This window comes from Lampris incognitus, chromosome 16 (genome assembly GCF_029633865.1).
Source record: "Lampris incognitus isolate fLamInc1 chromosome 16, fLamInc1.hap2, whole genome shotgun sequence".
NCBI lineage: Eukaryota > Metazoa > Chordata > Actinopteri > Lampriformes > Lampridae > Lampris > Lampris incognitus.
This window is the reverse complement of record NC_079226.1, coordinates 17,933,917-17,955,277: the sequence shown is the minus strand read 5'-3', so window position 1 is coordinate 17,955,277 and position 21,361 is coordinate 17,933,917. Positions and strand designations below refer to the sequence as shown.

The 21,361-nt window shown below is 43.8% G+C and overlaps 2 protein-coding genes across 4 annotated transcripts in view; both read right to left on the bottom strand.

The window, feature by feature from the left end:
- LOC130126393 (pleckstrin homology domain-containing family G member 3) overlaps window positions 1-2,079 on the bottom strand; it is a 48,715-nt gene extending 46,636 nt beyond the window's left edge. The window contains exon 1 of the mRNA XM_056295886.1: window positions 1,959-2,079. The gene's annotated coding sequence lies outside the window, so the exon portion shown is untranslated. The remainder of the gene's footprint in view (window positions 1-1,958) is intronic.
- Window positions 2,080-4,420: 2,341 nt separating this feature from the next.
- Window positions 4,421-20,573, bottom strand: spint1a (serine peptidase inhibitor, Kunitz type 1 a). Of its 3 annotated transcripts, XM_056295908.1 has the most exons (11): window positions 20,412-20,573; window positions 19,773-20,164; window positions 18,451-18,608; window positions 17,996-18,137; window positions 11,081-11,248; window positions 10,571-10,618; window positions 9,477-9,608; window positions 8,852-8,902; window positions 8,030-8,242; window positions 6,096-6,155; window positions 4,421-5,718 (listed from the first exon to the last, which is right to left on the bottom strand). In XM_056295908.1, exons 1-11 carry the CDS (start codon window positions 20,426-20,428, stop codon window positions 5,531-5,533), a joined length of 1,569 nt encoding a protein of 522 aa, XP_056151883.1. In that variant the 5' UTR covers window positions 20,429-20,573; the 3' UTR covers window positions 4,421-5,530. The 3 variants fall into 3 exon arrangements, with proteins under 3 accessions (XP_056151883.1, XP_056151884.1, XP_056151886.1); XM_056295909.1 differs by having other exon boundaries at window positions 8,072-8,242; window positions 19,773-20,550; XM_056295911.1 differs by lacking the exon at window positions 8,030-8,242 and having other exon boundaries at window positions 19,773-20,550.
- Between the last annotated feature and the right edge of the window lie 788 nt (window positions 20,574-21,361).

Below are 21,361 nucleotides of genomic sequence, written 5' to 3'. Positions count from 1 at the left end.
TTGTTTGTCAGGTAAACAAGAAGTAGGGTGAGAGCAAAAAGAACCAATCTGTGGTAGCAGCAAACCAAAGACAGATGAAATGGGGTATGTACTAATTTTGAGCCTCACCAGCTTCCTTACTGCACCTCCTGGATGAGAGCCCTGAGAGTGCGTTTATCTGGACCAAAGTCAAGCTGTTATCGTCTAAAAGGCCAAATGACGTCAAAGCAGCAAACGTTTGACTTTTAAGTGGAAACTGCATGGTTTTGAGCCACTTTCTCATCAGCTAGTGGGAAAATTCATTGATCTTCGTGAACGGGCTGCATCTAAAACCCCACTGTCTAACTGGAACGATCATTAGAAAGATGCATTAAAGAGTTTGAAATGGTCAAGTATGAACACCACAGTGGCAGGGGAATGAGCGAGAAAAGAAGATATGCCAAAATGGCTTATCCGCTGTTTAGAGTCAAACAAATCAATAGAAAGGAGATCCCCTCTCCTGTCGACTGGTGCAGCAATAATGATTTGGAACTGAACATCAACAAAACCTAAGAGCTTGTGGCTGACATCCATAAAAATCAGGGAGAGCTACTATCGCTGGCCATTAACAACCAGGTGGTAGAGAGAGTGGCTCATTTCAAATTCCCTAGGACTAAAATATCCTTCTCCCTGAGATGGGAAGACAATTGCACCACCATCCAGAAGAAAGCTCACCAAAGACAATTCTTTCTAAGGCAGCTTGGAAAATTTGGGGTGTCAAGGGTTGCAGTCTTACAGTTCTGCAGAGCTGGAACAGCAAGAGTGCTCACTTTCTCAATAACTGTATGGTATGGCAATTCTACAGACCATGAGGAAAAAAACTGTCAGACAGAGTCGTGCGCACAGCTTCAAAAATAATTGGCTGTGAACCCCCTACTATTTCTGAATTATACCACATTTGCAATCCTCACACTCGGCCAACCCCCTCTTCAATCATCTCCCGTCGGGTAAAAGACTCCGCAGTATCAAGACCAGAACATGTCGCTTAAACAATAGAACTTACCCTGCAGCAACCTGCATCCTAAATGCTTCACTGATTGCACAAGTATAGTCTCCTTAAGCACGTGCACTTTAATTTGTCATTTTAAGGGCATGGGCCATATGGTTGCATTAACTGAGTTATGTTTTTGTGGACACTCCTTGTGTGGTTATAAGCTTACTGTTGTTATCTTTGAGCACACCAAAACAAATTCCAAATCAACTGTACAGTTGATATGGCAATAAACCATTGACTCTTGAATCAAACCGTATACTGCTCTTTATCTGAGAATACAATTAGTCCAGCTGCAAGGCTTAGCCAAGTCTGACTCTGGTGCAAGCCTGTGGGCACCAGCAGCGGTCCAAAGTTCATTCAACAGAGACTATTTTCTTTTTAAAACAAACATAACTTATCAGCATGAAACTCGTACTCGGGTCAAAGGTCCTGTATAGGTTTAGCCAGAATAATAAGAAGCGGGGAATAAAAAAGGTGGCTTTGAAGAAAATGTTACTGAAAATCTGGATGCAAGAGCTGAATTCAATGTAAAAACATTAAGCACTATTTAAAGGCTTGGGCTGATGGGCAGGTGGTCATAAGGAATGAGAGGTGGAGGATGCACAGGATGATAGCAGTGGATGACAATTTGTCAGTTAACATTGGCATTAACACACACCAATGTGAATTACAACTACGGACCAGTTTCCTTTGCTTTATCTTTCTTACTGCTAGCAGCGATGGGCAGGGCAGGTAAATAAAAAAAGTGATATTACATTTTTCACCAAACTTATAAGAAGAAGAAAAAAGTCAGAAAACTCAAAAGTTACTCAACACGAGCAGTACTTTTATCAACCAGTCAGTTCAGCTTACAACAAGCACGTTTTATACAACTATATTGATCACACGGAGAAAAATCTTTAAACCGTGTTGTAATTCGCTTAGTTTTAAAAATTTGGGCACTTACCGAATTTTCGTAACTCTTCTTCCCCCCTCTGCAACAAACGTGTTCAGTAGTAGCACAGTTTCACCTGGATTTTTTCTTCCCCCCCCCTAATCTTGAAGTTACTCCATGAGTTACTTCATTTTACATTGTGCAGCCTGTCACACGCGCGTATCCCTCTACATTGACTCACTTGGTGAGAGTTTGTACGGCGGAGTTTCGCAAACAGACCTGAGAGACCGCCCAATCTTGCAGGATTTCGTCCCAAGAGCTGCCGCTGTCGAGCCAAATGTTGTATCCCCTGTAGAATGTGTATCCCGTAATGTTCACGCGAAGCCGACCTAAGATTATCGCGTTTCCATTTCACTCAAGGAAATGAAAAATAGGCAGCATGTTGATAAAAATGGTTGAAGCTCCTCAGCATCTTCTTAAATTAACAGAGTAAAAGCCCTCTGTCAATGTATGAAGCAAAATAATTCCGCTTTTTTCCCCTACACGAAAGCACAGTGAGTTAAATATTCTATGTGTTTGAGATGTCATGCAAATCATATTGTTACGATGGGCCTATTTAACGTCGTTGTCTACTCCTAAACAAGATCTATTCATGTTAAAACTTATGTTATTAGGTTCCTGGGATCAATATATTCTGTAGCCGTGCAGAATTTGGCACGACATCGCGCAGGAACTACTGTCCACTCAGGCGGGTCCAATTTTACCTCTGCACCGGCGTGCTTAGTTTTCAGACGCATCACAGTCTGTGCTACACATTGGGAATATGACAAGAAACAAATGTTTACATATTTTTGTGCGCCTCTAATGTGATCACGGGAGCCCTATGACAGTGACAGGCTTGTGAACCAAAATAACAAATTGTCCTCCTGCCAATTACATTTATGGGGGTTAGGTCAGTGAAAAGCATGGCTCACAAAGAGCTTTGAGTGAATCAATCGGGTGTGTGCTAATTTATGTGTGGCTGATAGAATAGTCAATGAACGCCCCTGCAAAGCACTCTCACTCTGTATTTTTCCCTTTGTGATCATTTTCAGGGACCTTCACAGAGGAAACTGCGGGGAGCAATGTGCCCCCACTTTCTTGGTGGACGTTGTAATGTGTTGAGCAGCAGGGTGTGTCTGCGTCATTTTCCGCGCGGCCGTCATTAAGGAACAACAACAAACGTGTTGTCTTCTTTGTCTATAAGAAGTGTTAGACTGGAGAATGGCCATTTGTAGTGCGCGCCAGTGCTGAGGCGAGCACCATTGAACTAATGCTTCCATCTGCTGGCAGTGAACGTGAACCTCACACTGGGCTGATATTTTTTGATTGACACTTGCTGTCAAACTAATTAAGGTTGTTTTGTATTTGCCTATGGCTTAAAATCAGGGGCAGGCTAAACTAACTGCTAGCCCATGAGACGGACCGGCAGTTCCGACAGTCATCCTGGAGTTGCTCTCTTGGACAGTGACTTTTTTAATGTTGGACATATGTGTTTGTTTGTTTTTTTTTTGTTGGTAGTTTGGATTTATGCGTTCCTGTAGTTCGGATATGTTTTTGTCTTTGTGTCGGTCTGATGTGGTCTGGTGTGTGTCAAAAACACACACGCCGCCTAGCGCAACATAAAGCTTCTCCCAGACAAGTCAACCGCACCTTCTCGAGTTTCAGGCTGTTCTCATTAACGCGGCTCTGACTGGGCGAATCATCGGCGCCCTATAAAATAGCCGGTACGCCGCTACCTTGCGGTATAAGGCTTTTTGGCCAAAGGCTACCCCGAACAAAAACCCCCGGCCGGAGGAGCACCCCCCCTCCCCCCCCGTAGGCTCATTATCATGGCCCACTGGCATGTGAACACGCCCTCGTAATAAGTCAGGGTTACCTCAGTTATGGGTTAAATAAAGCTAGGGGGATGCAGCGTACCGGATGTGATAGTTCAGCGGGAGAGCCAATCAATGACCACCGGTGAAACTCACAGGACGCTGAGCGGAAGAACCTTTTTATGGTCAGCGGGCAGGGTCACCAACTCAGTCGGGTCTGATACCGCTCACGCCCGTAGCTGTAGTGAAACATGGACTTGTTTTAGTACTAAACAAACTATGGAAATATGAATATGACTCTACATCCGAGGATACCAGCCCTGATGATGATGGTGGTCTTTGTGTTGCACTGCTGTGGGCTGGGGGGGAAACGATATTTCGTATGAAATGACAAATAAATGTTCCTGATTCCTGAAAATGTGTGTTTTTTTATGGGGGGGTTAACATTAGTTCATCGGTGAATATTTGAAATAACTGATCTCGTGCCCTCAATACGACGTTGTGATTGGCCACCATGTTTGGCAGTGAGTTTTATTTTCACGGAAGCAAATGTTTTGTCAAAGTTTAACTTTCAAAATAGTGCATACCTCATTTACAGACGACACGATAGCTACAGCTGATACCAGGTTTATGAACAACTGGCAAGTTCAGTGCCTTACTTGAAGAAAGACAAACTAATTACATTTTCAGGTAAATGACCTTTTATTGTTGAGTTGTGACTCCACAGTATATCTAAGTTTTAAAACGAAAAAAATCATGTACCATGTACAAATGCTCTGCTGAAAGTGAACATTTGAATCGTTAAAGGATTGTGGTTTTCTACATAAGGTAGAAAAGTGTTTTTTTTCTTTTGACACAGTTCTGTAAACTGTGTCAAATGACATGTGGCTCAAAAAACAAACTTCCACAAGCACAAGATTTCCTCACACTTCTGTTATTATTTACAACACAGGGGAAATGACTGAAAAACAAAACTGACTGGGCGAACACTGGAGCAGCAGCAACGGATAAGAAATAAGGAGCTCAGTCTTGTAGTGAAAACAGACACTTTAAGACAGAACAGAAAGGATTAATATGAGACCATCAACATGAGAGAATATCAGTGCATCTCCATTGGGGAGTGACTTCAATGTCAGATTGAATCTTGGTTACTTGTCACAGTTCCTTTTTCCATTTTTTCTTAAAACCGTTCTCAGTAAATCTGTGCATTGGTATGAGCAATTGACCGTGAATGGATACAGGAGAGGACAGAATACACACACACACACACACACACACACACACACACACACACACACACACACACACACACACACACACACACACACACACACACACACACACACACACACACACACACACACATCTATATATATATAAAACTGAAAGCATATTGTAATGCTGACCTTCCATAGTAGTATTCTTTAAAATGAATTCGTTACCTGTTCAGACATCCCTTTACCCTGAGTGGGAAACTGTTGAGCCAAAACAGGCAGGCAAGTGACAGCAATGGAAAACGGAAGGGTCACACCATAACAAGTCACATTTCACTGTCTGGGGATTTCTAAGTTATTTTGCGAGCATTGGTTGGCTTCTACGACGCACAACCTATACTTCACAATGTAACTCTCCAACTAACTCATTAACAGTCAAAGGAAAAAAAAAGCCGTGAAAAAATATATTATATCTTTTTGCGCTCCGCTGTACTCAGTCCGAGTTCATTGAGTATGCCACAGTGCCCTCAGTGTCAGCCATGAGGGCCAAAGGTCAAGGGTCAAAGACGAGGGGTCAGATGGGCTTGGTGGTGGTATTGTAGACCAGACGCTCTGTGTCCTCTGTGGTGGTGACCTGAACGCCATTGGTGGCCACGCGCTGGTGTTGCGGCTGTCGCTTCTTCCCCTTCATGAAGCAGTATCCCAGGATGCTGAGCAGGATGAGGATAGCTAGACCCAGGAGAGCTGCTATCACTATGATACCTGAATGGGGACAGGCAGGGTTAACAGGCAGAACTTCATCCAAATGCAGCAAAGCCTCTCATTGACTTGGCACTGAGTTCATTAATTTACATGTACTGGAAATTCAACTTAGTCGTTTGGCTATTTAAATGACCTACATGGAAGGCTGCCGTGTTTGGAAAGACAAAACAGATCGCTATATCTACTGCTGCATTCAGCACCTCAATGAAGTGGTATGAATGGCGCTTTATTCACGCTGGTATCTGTGACCGGCAATGACCCGCAAGACATAAAAATTGATGGAGCAGAAAGAAAAAAAGAACAATTAATTCTAATCCAACAATAGACCCAGTTTTTACCCTTTTGAAGTTGAGACTGAAAAAAAGGGAATTAATTACCTGTCTCGTTTTCAGTCGCTTGGCGCTCAAACGCCTCCTTTCTTGCAAATATGTCCTTTTCTAAATTCAAGGATAAGATTTAACAAAGATTTAGCGCATTTTTGTGGCATGTTAAACGTACAATTCAATGCATTTAAGATCCTGATTTATGAGCTCAATTCATGAACCAAATTACAATTCAACGGAGTTCGACAATGAGAACAAGCAAATGTTCAACGGCAGCAGCTGATTTCACAAACTTGGAAGAGGGGAGCAAAAAAATAGAGGAATGGTAGCAGAAGCTGTATGATTGTAGTTTAACAGATTTTAGCATTGTACTCATTATGACTTCCAAGACCTGCTATCCACTAATATGAAGGTGCTGACATGTTAATCTTTGGTGGAAATGAACCAACAAAACTTCACAACAACATATCTGAACCAAATTCAACATCCCTTAATGCAGGTTGATTAGTTTCTCAAAGAATCATTTTCCCCCAAATGCAATTATTCACTGACTGTTGTAAATTCTGCCTCTTGTATCAGCTCCTTGGTGTAACTTCTGGTTAGAAACATGGCTTAAATTTCACCGATTGGTCAGATCACCCCCTCAGTTCATGGAGTCCTTGGCCCCCTTCACACCTTGCATTAACATGAATCTTGAGTTTAGGTATGGTTAGGCCTGATTACAATTTATACCTGGCATTAACCCAGTGTCCAAATTATTTTGTAATTATTTTTTTGGCATTTTCTGCCTTTATTTGATAGCGGTAGTAGAGAAAGACAGGAAAGGCAGGAGAGAGAGAGGGGGGATGATATGCAGCAAAGGGCTCGGGCCGGATTTGAACCCAGATCATTGCGGTAAGGACTCATGTGGTATGCGCTCTACCAGGTGAGCCACCGGGGCACCCCCAACCCAGTGTACACATTAAGGTCTGTTTGGGTGAAGAGAGTACGAGTGCAGTTATCTTCTGTGTGGGAACGTGCAATCTTAAATGTTTTAACCTGAGTCTGCTAGGTAGGCTACAATATCTACATTTTCTTCTCAATATTCAAGAATTGAGGAAGAAGCCGTCTTAGACAATTGGCCTACAGTAGGCCTCTGCAAAGGAGGAGGCTATGTTATCATCACTGGTGGTCACTTGCGGTCGAGTATGACCGTCTTCCTTCTGGGTCCTTCTGAGTCCTCTGGTGGGTGTAGAGGCCGATCCGGGAGCTGCATAATGGGAGGACGCCTATGCGTGACAGCTTTTTATGTGAAGTGGCTGATGCGCCTGCAGCCACCACATGGTCCTTGGCAGGGGGTGGCCAGAGTCCAATGGCATGGAGAACCAAGACGATTGGTGACCACCCTCTGTTAGAGCTTTCATCCGCCTTCACTGCTGTTGTGACCTGAAGACATCTTCCACCAGTTCTACCGTTGAGCTCTTTGGTGGATCACGATTCGTCTGGAACCTCCCTTGAGCTGTCCTCCTTGGTTGACCCTACCAGGAGCCAAGCTCTGGGCGGCATAGGTCTTGGGATCATTGGTACATGCAAGCTTCTCCACCACAGCGAGGTGGGGATCCAGGCTATGTTATATCTCAGGTCTGGTTCAGTGCCACCACTTTCCAGGGGAATATTGGATGCAGGAATCATTACTGCAGTTTATAAAACACAACCACTTATTAGCTTCCTACCACTCTTCTACCTGTATTTGAATGCACACACCAGTTAATGCCCATTTCTTCTTGTGTATATGTTAAATGCAGAAAGGAAATGCAATCACATTTACGTCTTAGTGGTCACAACACGTCCTTGAGAACTTTCAGAGGCAGTTTGACAAACAAATCATCCTTAGTGCATCTTGGGCGCATTGATTCCTGTATTTCTACATGGATAACCACTACACAATTACAAGCCAATCGCCCAAGACAGATGTTAATTGCCAGGTGTAAAGAGGGTATTTGAGTTACTTTGTAGGGGATGTTGATATGCCAGCCAGGATGCCAACACACCTGTTACCCCCGTGCAGGTTTTCCTACAGGAATCCATAGAGTCAAATCTGTTCTCGTTCCCCTGGCAGCCTCCGTAGTTGAAGCGGAAGCACCTCTGTTGGATCGGGTTGTAGTACCACTTGGTAATGCTGTCCCTGCAGTGACCTGTGTAGGGAGGTTCTGTGCAGCGCACTGTGTATAGGACAAAAGGCAGAGGGAGGCGTTTGGGAACGGAATAATAGGGATAATAGCAAGAGGCTGTTTTAAAATTATCTTACATTTATTTTTATTTTTTTGGACCCCCCTATTTCTCCCCAATTGTATCCGGCCAATTACCCCACTCTTCCGAGCTGTCCTGGTAGCTGCCCCACCCCCTCTGCCGATCCGGGGAGGGCTACAGACTACCACGTCTCCTCTGATACACGTGGAGTTGTCAGCCGCTTCTTTCACCTGACAGTGTGAAGTTTCACCAGGGGGACATAGCGCGTGGGAGTATCACACCATTCCCCCCAGTTCTCCCTCCCCCCTGAACAGGTGCCCCGACCAACGAGAGGAGGCGCTAGTGCAGCAACCAGGACACATACCCACATTCGGCTTCACACCCGCAGACACGGCTAATTGTGTCTGTAGGGACGTCTGACCAAGCCGGAGGTATCACGGGGATTCGAACAAGCAAGCCCCGTGTTGGTAGGCAACGGAATAGACCGCCATGCAACCCGGACGCCCTTACCTTACATTTTAAATAGTGACAGAGGGTTTAGATCTCCAAGAGTTTCAATAACAGTGATGCGTAAAAATCACCTTTCTGTTCATCCACTGGAATATGCAGCAGAATCTGGAAGTTCTCGTTCACTGACATGAACATGAGGAAAAACACAGTTAGCAAGACTTTAAAGGAAGCATTTAATCAGTGTAAAGCAGTGGTTCACAAACTGTAGGTCCCCATCCCTGCCCCACGTGGCTGGAGATGATGCTGAAGATGTTAAAGCGAAACCAAATGTATGAAAATATACATGCTTTTCTAAAACATCTCACATAAAATGTGAATTTTCACAGGAGTTCATAAAGGTTAAACAGTTTTCCCAATTTATTATTTCACTGTGGCAGGGAATCATCAGCCATATCAATTTCTCTCTTTTTTGTATGTTCAGCACAACAAAGTAGTGTGAACTATAGTTGAACTACAGTCGCATTAACATTTTTGGACAGAAATGCCTTTTTGAATTACAATTCATTCTACGAAGCTAGGTGGGGGGCAAGGTGTGTGTGTGTGGGGGGAGGGGGGTTGTCAGGCCCCGATATTTATCTAAAGGGGCGGGGGGGCTGACTGAAAAAGTTTAGGAACCACTGGTGTGAAGTCCTCCCTGCATTTGCAAGTCATGAATCCGTATGGAAATGAGGCCTAGTTTGCATAGCCATTGCTTACAATTCTCACAGTTCTCCTCATCTGAGCCATCGCTGCATTGTTTCACAGAATCACATTCGAGGCCTTGGTCCAAACAGCAGCCGTTAGCACAGGTGAACTGGTTCAGAGTACATGGAGCCCCACACTTTTCTCCTTTGATACACAAAACAGAAATAAAACTTGTTTTTTAGTTTGTTTTCATACGGGCTTTATTGGCTGGGAGGGCGGCAGATTTAAGCATAGCTGTTAAAAAGAGTTTGATCTGAAAAAATACCAACCAGAACTGCTGTCTTGCTTGGTAACTTGGAATGTCCCCCCTTTTTCTCCCCGATTGTGCTTGGCCAATCACCCCACTCTTCCGAACCGTCCCGGTCGCTGCTCCCCCTCCTCTGCCGGTCCGGGGAGGACTGCAGACTACCACATGCCTCCTCCGATACATGTGGAGTCGCCAGCCGCTTCTTTTCACCTGACAGTGAAGAGTTTTACCAGGGGGACGTAGCGTGTGAGAGGATCACACTATTCCCCCTCAGCCCCGAACAGGTGCCCTGACTGACCAGAGGAGGCGCTAGTGCAGCGACCAGGACACATACCCACATCCAGCTTCCCACCCACAGACACGGCCAATTGTGTATGTAGGGACACCTGACCAAGCCAGAGTAACAAGGGGATTCGAACTGGCGATCCCCGTGTTGATAGGCAGCGGAATAGACCGTTATGCTACCCGGACGCCCCCACAAAAAAAAAAAAAAACTTTGCAAAGGCTCTGACGAGCACATAAGAGTAAGATAAATCTCTACTCCATGTCTTTTATCCTGAGTAAAATGTCAAAGGTCATGGGTGGCCACCTTGGGTAACACAGGGATCTATTCATTTTGTCGAAACCCCCCCCCAAAAAAAACAACATAATAAGTCCTACAAAGAAATGGTAATCAGCATCTACTGTGTTTGAGACAATGGAAGGCATGGCCCAAAATAAAAGCAGGATCCCCACTTAAGCGTGACAAAGAGAAATGGTGTCAGCAGGTCACATTGATTTTATTGCCTAACTTGTTTTCCATACAAGTCAGAACATACCTCAGATGTTTACAGTCACTTATGAGCAAGACTCCACCCACCTTTAGGTGCAGGAATAGGTAAACCCCTTCCAGACTTTTCTCCTTTTTCTGAAAGACAAAGCAGTACAAAGAAATTACAGCTTTTAACTAACAGTTCTTCATTAAAAAAGAAATATTTCAGGACAACACGGATATTAATTACCTTTGCTGATGTTGCAATAGATTTAATCCATGTATTCTTTAATACTCAACACTTGTAATGTTGGAAATAGCACAAGCGGAGCTGATTCTACCGATTGCACTCATAAACCCTTTAAAGATGGACATCAGCCAAGCACTTATGATGTGAAATATAACACAAACTGTGGAAAAACTTCCCAAATGCTTAACCATTACTGTATAGAGATTGCAATTTTGCTATATTAGCCCTCCCAGATAAACTGTGATTTAAATCGATTAACCACTTTGATACATATGCAACATCTGACCTGCTGAGAAATCTTTTACACCTCTGTAAAATAAAAACCAAAGTCTCAAGCTAGCGGGGACCAGTGGGGTGAAGTTAACAACCTGAGCCATAGCAGGCGTTGGCACACTCCTGGAGGGACAGGTAGTTGTTGAGGTTCCCTCTGCATCCTCCGAAGGTGAACTTTTCACACTTTTCTGAGGCCCCATTGTAATGCCAGCGAGGGAAGGAGCCACGACACGGCCCAATCTTCATCGGAGCCATACAGTGGTCTGGTGGGAGAGAGCATATTAAAAAGGGGTTAAAAGGGCCACTTGAAAAACACTGGGGGGGGGGGGGGATTTTACTATATGATGCACATAATTGCACCCTTGTAGTCAGTGTTGCAGAAAAGGACAGTTTGAGGATTTGTTTTTTCCAAAGTGATGCCATTTACACAACCCAGGTTTCTTGTAGCATCAAACACAGCTCAGAAAGAAACTACTGAAACCCAAGCATTAAGCATTAGTGCAGTGATACCGCTGCAAAAATGTGGGAAAACCACTTTTCATGTTAGTAAGTTCTCTTATATATAGTTACAGTACAGTATAAGAAGGATACAGTATAATAGTATACAAACTATAGCATGAAAATGATACAGTACTGTACCCTTACATATTAAGTACTATATGTACATCATGTCATCACACATGAAATCCTTGGTTTAGCTGAGCTTCTTCTTTTTTTTCCCCTACTGAGAAATATTAATAAAATTCACCCAGTTCTTTTTCTTCCAAGGACATGAGGATTATTACTATGTTTTTATTCCCCCCCCCCCACCTTTTCCTCCCCATTTGTATCCAGCCAGTTACCCCACTCTTCCGAGCCATCCTGGTCACTGCTCCACCCCCTCTGCCAATCCGGGGAGGGCTGCAGACTACCACATGCCTCCTCCGATACATGTGGAGTCGCCAGCCGCTTCTTATCACCTGACAGTGAGGCATTTTGCCAGGGGGTCGTAGCACATGGGAGGATCACACCATTCCCCCAAGTCCCCCCCCCTCCCAAACAGGCACCCCGACCGACCAGAGGAGGCGCTAGTACAGCAACCAGGACACATACCCACACCCAGCTTCCCACCCGCAGACACGGCCAATTGTGTCTGTAGGGATGCCCGACCAAGCCAGAGGTAACACAGGGATTCAAACCGGCAATCCCCGTGTTGGTAGGCAAAGGAATAGACCACCATGCCACCCAGATGCTGTGTTTTTATTTATATTCACCTTGACTACGGCAACGCTCTATGCCTCAGTAGAATTCCCAGTGCTCACCTACAGACAGTATGACTAAGACGGCACGTCGCTCTCACATTACTTCTGTTCTGAGCTCCACGCCTTGGTTAACTATAAAATATTCTAGTGACTTTCAGATTCTTTTGACTGCATACACGGCTCTATCTGGCGTAGCTCCGAGCTATATCAGTCAGCTATTGATTTCACACTCACCAGCAAGACCTCGGAGGTCTTCCTATCAAGAGCTGCTCACTGTCTCATCAACCACGATTAAATCTATGGGCGACAGTGTGTTGTTTACTGCGGCCCCTAATCTCCACAGCAAATTCAACATCACCACAGTTGACATCTATAAATGGCTTTTTAAAACTCTGCTTTTCACTGTGGGTTTTAATTAAACAATGTGACTGTATGTATGTATGTATGTATGTATGTATGTATGTATGTATGTATCATTTCTAACATTTTTTGTTGTTTGGCAGCATAAACTTTCTAATGTTTAATGTTTCTTACATATTTCTTTTCCACTCGTTCTATTCCTGTCCCTTTCCCACTCTTTCCATAAAGCATTTTGTAGCTTTAATTTCAAAAGGTGCTATATAAAGATTTATCTAATTACACCTTACTTAAATCTATATGTAGTTAGTGGATTAAAGTGAAAACAAAGCCTCTCTCTCTCTCTCTCTCTCTCTCTCTCTCTCTCTCTCTCTCTCTCTCTCTCTCTCTCTCTCTCTCTCTTTCTCTCTTCTCTCTCTCTCTCTCTCTCTCTCTCTCTCTCTCTCTCTCTCTCTCTCTCTCTCTCTCTCCTCTCTCTCTCTCTCTCTCTCTCTCTCTCTCTCTCTCTCTATATATATATATACATATATATATTAGAAGAACCCCGCTACAATGCAGCAGTTTGGTTATCCACCCGTCTAAATCTCCCTCCTCTTCATCCTGCCAGCTAACCGCCTTCCCCCTGCCCCTAAACCCCCCCCCTCCAACTCCCTCTCCCCAAATGCTCGGAATCATCTGAAATGCCGAGAAAAGTGTTTTTTAGCCATTTTTAGAAAATGCATATTTTGCATAATTATGCATAATTATGCATAATTATTTTAATTTTCTGCAATTTTTCTGGTCCTCTCTGGAACAATACCTACCACCTCCAAAAAAAAATTAGGATCATAAGTGCATTTTTGCAAAAATGCATATTTTGCATAATGCCAAAACATTTCTAAGTCCGACATTTTTTTTATAGGTGAAAAAAATCAAAGATGCTCAGAATCATCTGAGATGCCGAGAAAAGTGGTTTTTAGCCATTTTTAGAAAAATGCATATTTTGCATATTTATGCATAATTATGCATAATTTTAATTTTCTGGGATTTTTCCCTTACTCTCTGAGACAATACCTACTACCTCCAAAAAGAATTAGGATCATAAATGCTTTAGTTTTCGGTCCCGCTATCTACACTATCTAACACACACACACACACACTAACACCACACACACACACATTACGAAAATATATGAGTGATATATATATATACACACACACACACACACACACACACACACACACACACAAAAGCAGAAATACTTTTGGGAGAATCAATTACAATGCACATTGCAATAAAATAAAACCAAAGTGATCAAACTTGTAAAATGTCCCATTAACAGACAGCAGATGACAACACATAGGTTTTATGCTTCAGTGAGAGTGATTGTTCTTTTTTTCTCCCCCTAAACATTTCATTGAATTCAGGTTGAGACCATCCGCTTACTTATCAAAACAAATCTACAGCTTGTTTTAAAACCTCATTAGTTTTGAAGCTTAAAAAAACGGTTGCAATTTTCCATAAATGCACTACATTGTCATTACGCCATCATCGAACTGACTACATATTAATCCACTGTAACCATGAGCAGTTCTGTCTAAAGTGTGGCCGCAGGCTATGTGGGTTTGACCTCTCTTTTTTTCACTTTGGTTAAGTCTTCCTGCAACACTTCGGGTGTCTGGCTTGTGAACAGACATGCACCTTGTTCCACAAGACGCATGTCACACGCAACAAGAAGGAAGCGGTGCTTCTCAAAATACTCTACTGTTCAGAGTAAACTGTAATTCCTCACATGTGGTTGATGATGCACGTATGTCAAATCTCACCAGTCTGCACGAGCAGACTTGATGTGAGTCACTACACTACAATGAAGCGGCCTAACTGCCACCATAACACACAATACTGTACATTATTGTGAAACCTACAAGGAAATAAATTTCAGGTTCACACGGTTGCTTTCCCAGTGTAAGGCAGAGCGGAGGCTCGTGACGGCCGCTATCACACTGTATCTGTAAGCCGCATATCTCCAATGCATTCGTTAAAGGGTTGAAATGTGACAAATATGTGCAGTATTTTGGCGCAAAAAGTGTCAAGAATGACACGCAGGACCACTACTATATGCGCTCGCAAGCTCCTCTGAGGCACATTCTTGACACCATTCAGGGCACAGGCTTGTTAATGGATAACCAAACTAATGAATACCGGTTCACTTCCTTTACTTTTTGGAAAACTAGGCTGTCAATCCACCAAACACCTCGAAATAAAAAGGCCTGGACCAAAAGAAATGCCTTCAAAGGGCGCTCGTTTGTATTAACCAGTGTTGAAGAGTATCATGACAGTAGGTGGACGGCTTCCTGTTTGTGAAAGCTGAGCTGAAACCAGACAGACAGGTTTTGTGGAGTCGGGGGTGGAGAAAGGTATGGCAGAAGGTACAAAGGGGGGAGAAAAAAAAAGAACAACTGCTGTTCTACTTATCTCTGGTTTCTGGTGAAATTTCACACAAGTGGGCAGGGCTTGGAGCGATTTTTATCGCTTCGGACGCAATTACGATTCACCTTAACGGAGGAGACCTGGATTATTCACATCCAAGCCAGGGGAACGTTCCAGATGTCAAACTATAACTTTTTAAAAACTAAAGTAGAAGACCGCACACTTGTCTCAGACATTTTGAAACTTTTATTGGACCATGTCACCCGCGCGTTTCAGCCAGGTCGGGGTTCACCGTGATGAAGGCTAAAGGCCGAATCATGTTTTGAGAGAACTGTGTGGTCCACAACTTTGGTTTTACAGGATTTCATAGAGCGGTGACCTGAACCTTTTAGGGACGGGCACCCTTTACTCTTATTAATTTGAGAAACTACCAACTCCTAAGTGAAATAAGAAACTGTTACCACCTACCAAACATTCACACAAAGTCTCAAGGCCTAGCTTTTGAAAAGTCAAGACATGTGAACACTTCGACTTTACATAATTTGCTCATTTTATTATTATCGTATTACTACTGGCTAATCTGCTGCTACCTTGTCTCATGTCCTTTGCCTGTTGCAAGGCGACCGACCGGCTTTACATGGCTTGGCCATGTATGTAATATCTACTACTATTCTTTATTCACAAACTGGGATGTCCGTCTATAGTTGTGTCTTACTATGTTGCATGATTTGTGTGTTGGGTGTGTATTACCATTTCACTAACCCATAACTGCATATTTTAACATTTTATCCTGACAACACAATGATTATGTATGTTATTTATGTCTACTGTGTACTGCTGCTCTGCATGTCAGCATGCATCAGAAAATAGCTGCAGTCAGCGTGGCCTGGCTGTGTCTTGTTGCTCCATGCTGCTTGCACAGCTATATGTGCTGAAATGGCGTTTGCTGTATTACCGTAGTGATGTTTTGCCATTTCCTGTTGCTATGCATGGCTTCTGTTCTATCTTGAGAATTTTCATCTGCTACTGCTGCTGCCTTTATGACGTCTTTGATATCTTCGTTCTGTAAGCTTATCACTTTATCGGTTTCAAAACATCTCGCCAAAAGGACTGCAAGTGAAAATTAGCCGGCTGGCTAACACTGACACATTTACAGAAATGTGTCAATTAATGTGCATTGTCCTTATTATAAATAGATGTAAAATTTTGCCAAATCATTATGTGGATTGGCAAGACAATATTGGATCGGTCGAGGCCCGGGTTAACGACTATTGCCATTGGTGCTGTGCCTTCATAGGGTACCGATGGAAACTATAAAATCCACTGTGGTGACCCCTGCGGAGGAGGAAGAAGAAGAAGGAGGAGGAGAAGGAGGAGGAGCTCCTTAATAACAAACAAACGGCTACCTTCGGGTTATGATCGGATTCGGATAAGGGTCTTGTGAAACACAGGTGGAGCCTCTCGCTGTGGGCTTGTCATCACTGGTTTGCCCAGAAACAAGACTGAAGCTGGACATATCTCATCATCATGTGAGCTAGTTTATCCCATTACCTCCCTGGTATTTTGACATCTAGTCCACAGGAATCAAGGAAGCAAGTCTAGACAGGTCTGATGGCAACTAACATGGAAGAGACAAATGTAAATTGAGACCAGAGCGGTTCGTGACGTTTTTAAAAGCATACTTCTCAGGAAAGCCCTCTTTTCAGAGTGATAGGAACACAGAAGAAGATTTTTCCCTCGACCACAAGTGACGGCTGAAAACGAAAACTAAATACATACAGACAAAAATATTCTACTAGGATATCCCCCCGTCAAACAAAGCAAAAAAAAATACAGATAACTTACCTAAATTTGAAAACAAATATATATTTAAGAGATATTCTCAGCAAGTTTCACTAAGTAAAGACCTGACATGGACGCCTATCAATTTGCTGTTAAGGGCAAAAGGTCCTCCTCCTGTCCACCGGCGCCTCCACCGCATTTTCGGTGTGTTTACCATAAGTTCCAGACAGTGAAATTGTTCATCATGTCTTGCCCATAAAAAAAAAAGTTTGCTCACCATCCAATCTGCAGCATTGCACCAACCACTTATCTTTCCTGTTGTCAGTATAATGAATTGTCTTCAGCAGCATCAATTTGCATGGCAAGAGCAAGTCAGGTATGTAAGAGAGCGCCGCCATTCATTTTTACTAGCGCTGTAAACAGCAAATCCGTTTTGAGGACTGAATCCTTTTTTATTGTGACTTGAAATAATGATGTGTGATGTTACATAATCGGTATTAAATAATTACTACGTTCATCGTGGATGAAATATGATCAGCCAACCTACAAGTACGCCGATACAGATGAGTGGAATGTATGCTTGCCACAATCGTGGCGTGTTTGGTGATTAATGTTGGTGTGGTTCAGCGCGTCATTTCATTTTAAGTTACCATTGGGCAACAATAGTTGTCGTTGTTGTATGTGCGTACAATGAAAGAAAACATTCTGGCGTGCGCCACTGCTTCTGTCCCCCATGTGTCTAGACTACCTACACACACGAGGCAGGTGACTCATGGATAAGTCAAAAGAAATAGACGGGACAGGGTAGATACATACAGACTCAGCAGTCAATGCAGGGAATCACCATCAATCCCCTCTTTTGCCTTGCACTGGGGTTTTTTTTTAGAGAAACTCTGACACAACTAGCATGGCTGACGCGACAGTAATAAAGTTGACATTTGCAAAGTGAGAAGTAAAACGGTTAATAAAAAAAATTATTCATTTATTTATTTATTTTTGACAAGTAGACTCGGACCTTTCCGACACGATGATGCGAGACAAGTGTAACCCAGATGATCTGGACATAACTCCTCCGGACCCTGTTCAGGTTTCAGCACAGCTGCACCATCAGTAGACTAAAGTGTCCTGTCTAATGTATGAGGTCTTGATGCATCTTATACCCCTAGTTATGTTTACATCAATCCCATTTTGGTATCATTTAAAGCCGTCTAGATACTGACCTTCAGACTGTTCTGGGGTGAGGACCAAGACAGTGACCTGGGCCGAGTCTGACTGGCCACTGGAGTCTGTGACTGTCAGCCGAAACTTGTACACTCCTGATGTCAGATTGTGCACGATGACTTGGTCTTCAAAAGTGGTTTTCTAGAAAGCACGAAAAGATGTCATTTTAAATCAGCAGCAAACATCTATAGGTCTTGAAAGTTCAGCAAATGTATACAAATACTTTGAGATCATGACTTTCACGAGTAATGGCATCACCATGAGTAGATTAATGGGATCTTTAAGGTTCCCTGGAATTAATGTGTCAACACAAATTAATATGCAAGAACATCCTGGTCTTGATTGCTCTTATGGATATTAATTCTGCATTAATGCGTCATGGCCTTTCATAGACAAATAATCTGAGAAACCTTGCCAAAACTGATCTGACTGGCATCACAGTGCATTCGCCCACCTCTAAGACGGCAAACTTGTTTCCCAAAACCAGCTGCCACTGGTAGGACACAATCTCATTGTCATCTTTGCTCTCGATGCCATTCAGTGTCACACTCTCCTGAGGCTGAACCACCCTGTCCTGGCCTGCATTGGCCACTGGTGGACGGTCATCTTCACCTGGAAAGACCCCATGGGTTCATCACACAGCAAAGATAAAAAACAGTCTACAGGGAAACTAGGGCACAGCTGGGAATCTCTCAATGGTGCTGTATCAGGATGACATTTGAGTACTGGGAAAATGAAGTCTGAAATAGCTGAGGGAGTATAATTTGAAAACTAGATTTGGTTTGATATTTAATGCTACCAAACAGCGCAATGAGGCAATCCTCAGTAGGATTCTTGGGTATGGCATTTCTGTACATGCATGATAACATCATATCGTGTCACGTAAAACTCCTTAGGCTCATGGTTTATGATATTTCCCAAATCACCCAGCACTAGCTGGAAATGACTGCTGGCTATAAATGTAGTGGCGAGACCCTTAGAGGAGAGTGCCCATGAACCAGCCCCCCCAGCTATGGGTTACATAGTGCCACTGCCTAGTGGGTACCTCGGGAGAAGAATAGGCTACAGGAGCAAACCCCTACAGAAAATCAACATCCACAGTGCTGTTGTTTTTTGGGGGTTTTTTTTGGAGGGGGGGGGGGTTCTTGCCCTTTTGTATCTGTTTAAGTCAGAGAATACCACTGGTGTCCTGCGTGGCTGCCGCTTCTTCCTCTCGTAGCCCCCCCTTCCCATCCACCCCTGTATGTTTGTGTTGTTTATCTGTTGTCTTGTTTCATCCCATTTATTGTAAAGCGACTTCGAGTGTTAGAAAAGTGCTATATAAGATTGATTTATTATTATTATTATCACTTTAGTTTTCTAATGATTAAGTGACTACAACACTGAGCTATGATTTCGCTTTTCTGATCCAATTCAGGTGTTGTGACGTGACGTCATGGTCAAATTGTCTTGTGTGGCTTCCTTCCCTCACAGAAAAACAAATGAAAACAAGAATGGTAGCAAACCAAACTGTCTGTGACAGGGGTCGTGAGAAAGCCCGGCATGCGTGAACATGCAGTAGGATTCTGCCCCCAACACAATGCCCCCCCCCCCCAATAGCCACACACTTTGTGAAGGCAACATTGCATTTTGGGAGGTCAATGAGCAAATGACCGCGAAGAACACTCAGAAAACTGGCGAACCTGTGCTGCAAAAAGCTGTTCATCTTAAGCAATATGGGCTGTTGATGTGCTGGTAGGGTAGGTGAGGTGAGGTGAGGTGGACGTGGGGCCTTACTGTGGGGCGCATCCACCGCAAGATCGCTCTCGTAGACGGAGCCGAGTATGTAATTGATGTAGCCTTTCTTCCTGACAAACTGGCAGACATATTTCTTCTTGTACAGACAGTCGAAGAGGAAGCAGGAGCTGACCGTGCCCTCGTCCGCTCCTCTCTGCATGAAGGCGACGTTGCACCGCGGGTCCTTGCAGCAGGAGAGGACGCAGTCCCGGTCCCGGGTCACCTGCGGGGAGGCGAGGAACGTCGCCCCGTCCTTCACCGACTCGTCGGCGTCGAGGATAAAATCCTCTCGACCCTCTTTGAATTTGGCCAGACACTCTTGCCCTAAGTCCTGGCCAGCAGCAAAGCCGAGAAAAGGCGCCTGAAGCAGCAGCCACGCTCCGAGCAGTCCGCTTAAGAGCGAATTCATTATCACGCAGTTTCAAAGTTAGAAAAAAAGGGAAAAGGAAAAAAAAACGTGACGCCGAATTTAAATCAACCCCTGCAAGGCCGAGCAAAGTCGGCTTGAATAGAAATGAATCAGATAACAGTAAAGTTATGAGTTTAAACTACAAACATCAAGGCCTCGCTCGACTTAATAGCACACACGCACATACACACGCACGCACTAACACATTAACAATCTAAAGTTTACCAGACCGGCAAAGTCTAATCATCCGGAAACTCCACGTTATGCTCAGCAGACCGATCTGATGTCCAACAACCGGGGCCGAGTATCTGACCGAAAACCCCCTTTAACGCGCTCGATTTCGACGGTCTCTCCGCGAGCGGCGAGACAGGCTCCTTCCTCCCTCTGGTCTGCTCAGGTGAGTTGCTCAATCGAGTTACCTGTGTGATCCAGGAAGTGAAACTCAGCCTTGGACCGCACGCGGCCACTCCCTGCAGCCTGCGCACAGGAAGCGAAAATTGAAAGAGCAAATTTCAATATAAAAAAGAAGAAGAAGTCAATATGACATCACGAAAAAGGGCACTTTAATTGTCTCACGCGCAGAATCGATACAACGGCAAAATACCCGAGAGAAATACCCGAGTAGATGGGAAATGCGTGATGCCTACCAGGCTAAAAGGTTCTAGATGCACCCAAGACAAGGTTATTGTTTACATTAGTATTACTGCTGGAAGTATGTGTGAAATACGACATTATTTAGTATATTCATGTGCTTTCAGGTCACTCATGTCCGCAACATAGAAATGCCGAATGCCCAACAGAGGCCAAAAACACTCCAGGGTGTGAGTTTGACAATCTTGTCGCAACATCTAGACTACCAGAAAACACTGTTATGTAGACAGCGCGCGCGCATACGCGTATACACACACACACACACACACACACACACACACACACACACACACACACACACACACACACACACACACACACACACACACACTTGGCTAGGGGTACAAAAGTACGGTGTTGACATTATAGAGCTATAGGATAAGTACTGTAAACTACTAATAAGACACGTTAGACCGTAACTAACGGATCTGACCCTTTAGCCGAGCGGTTAGTGATGTCGCCTTGTGGTGTAGTACACCCCGTATCGAATCCCGCACCGGGCAAGAAAATAACCGGTTACATTGGTGGC

What these genes read in the sequence shown, in the direction of transcription:
- spint1a (XM_056295908.1), bottom strand. An exon ending in CAACGCCTGCTATGGCTCAG is followed by an intron (nt 10,619 to 11,080) that starts GTTGTTAACTTC and finishes TTTGTCTTTCAG; the next exon opens with AAAAAGGAGAAAAGTCTGGA. An exon ending in AGCGACTGAAAACGAGACAG is followed by an intron (nt 5,719 to 6,095) that starts GTAATTAATTCC and finishes GTCCCCATTCAG; the next exon opens with GTATCATAGTGATAGCAGCT.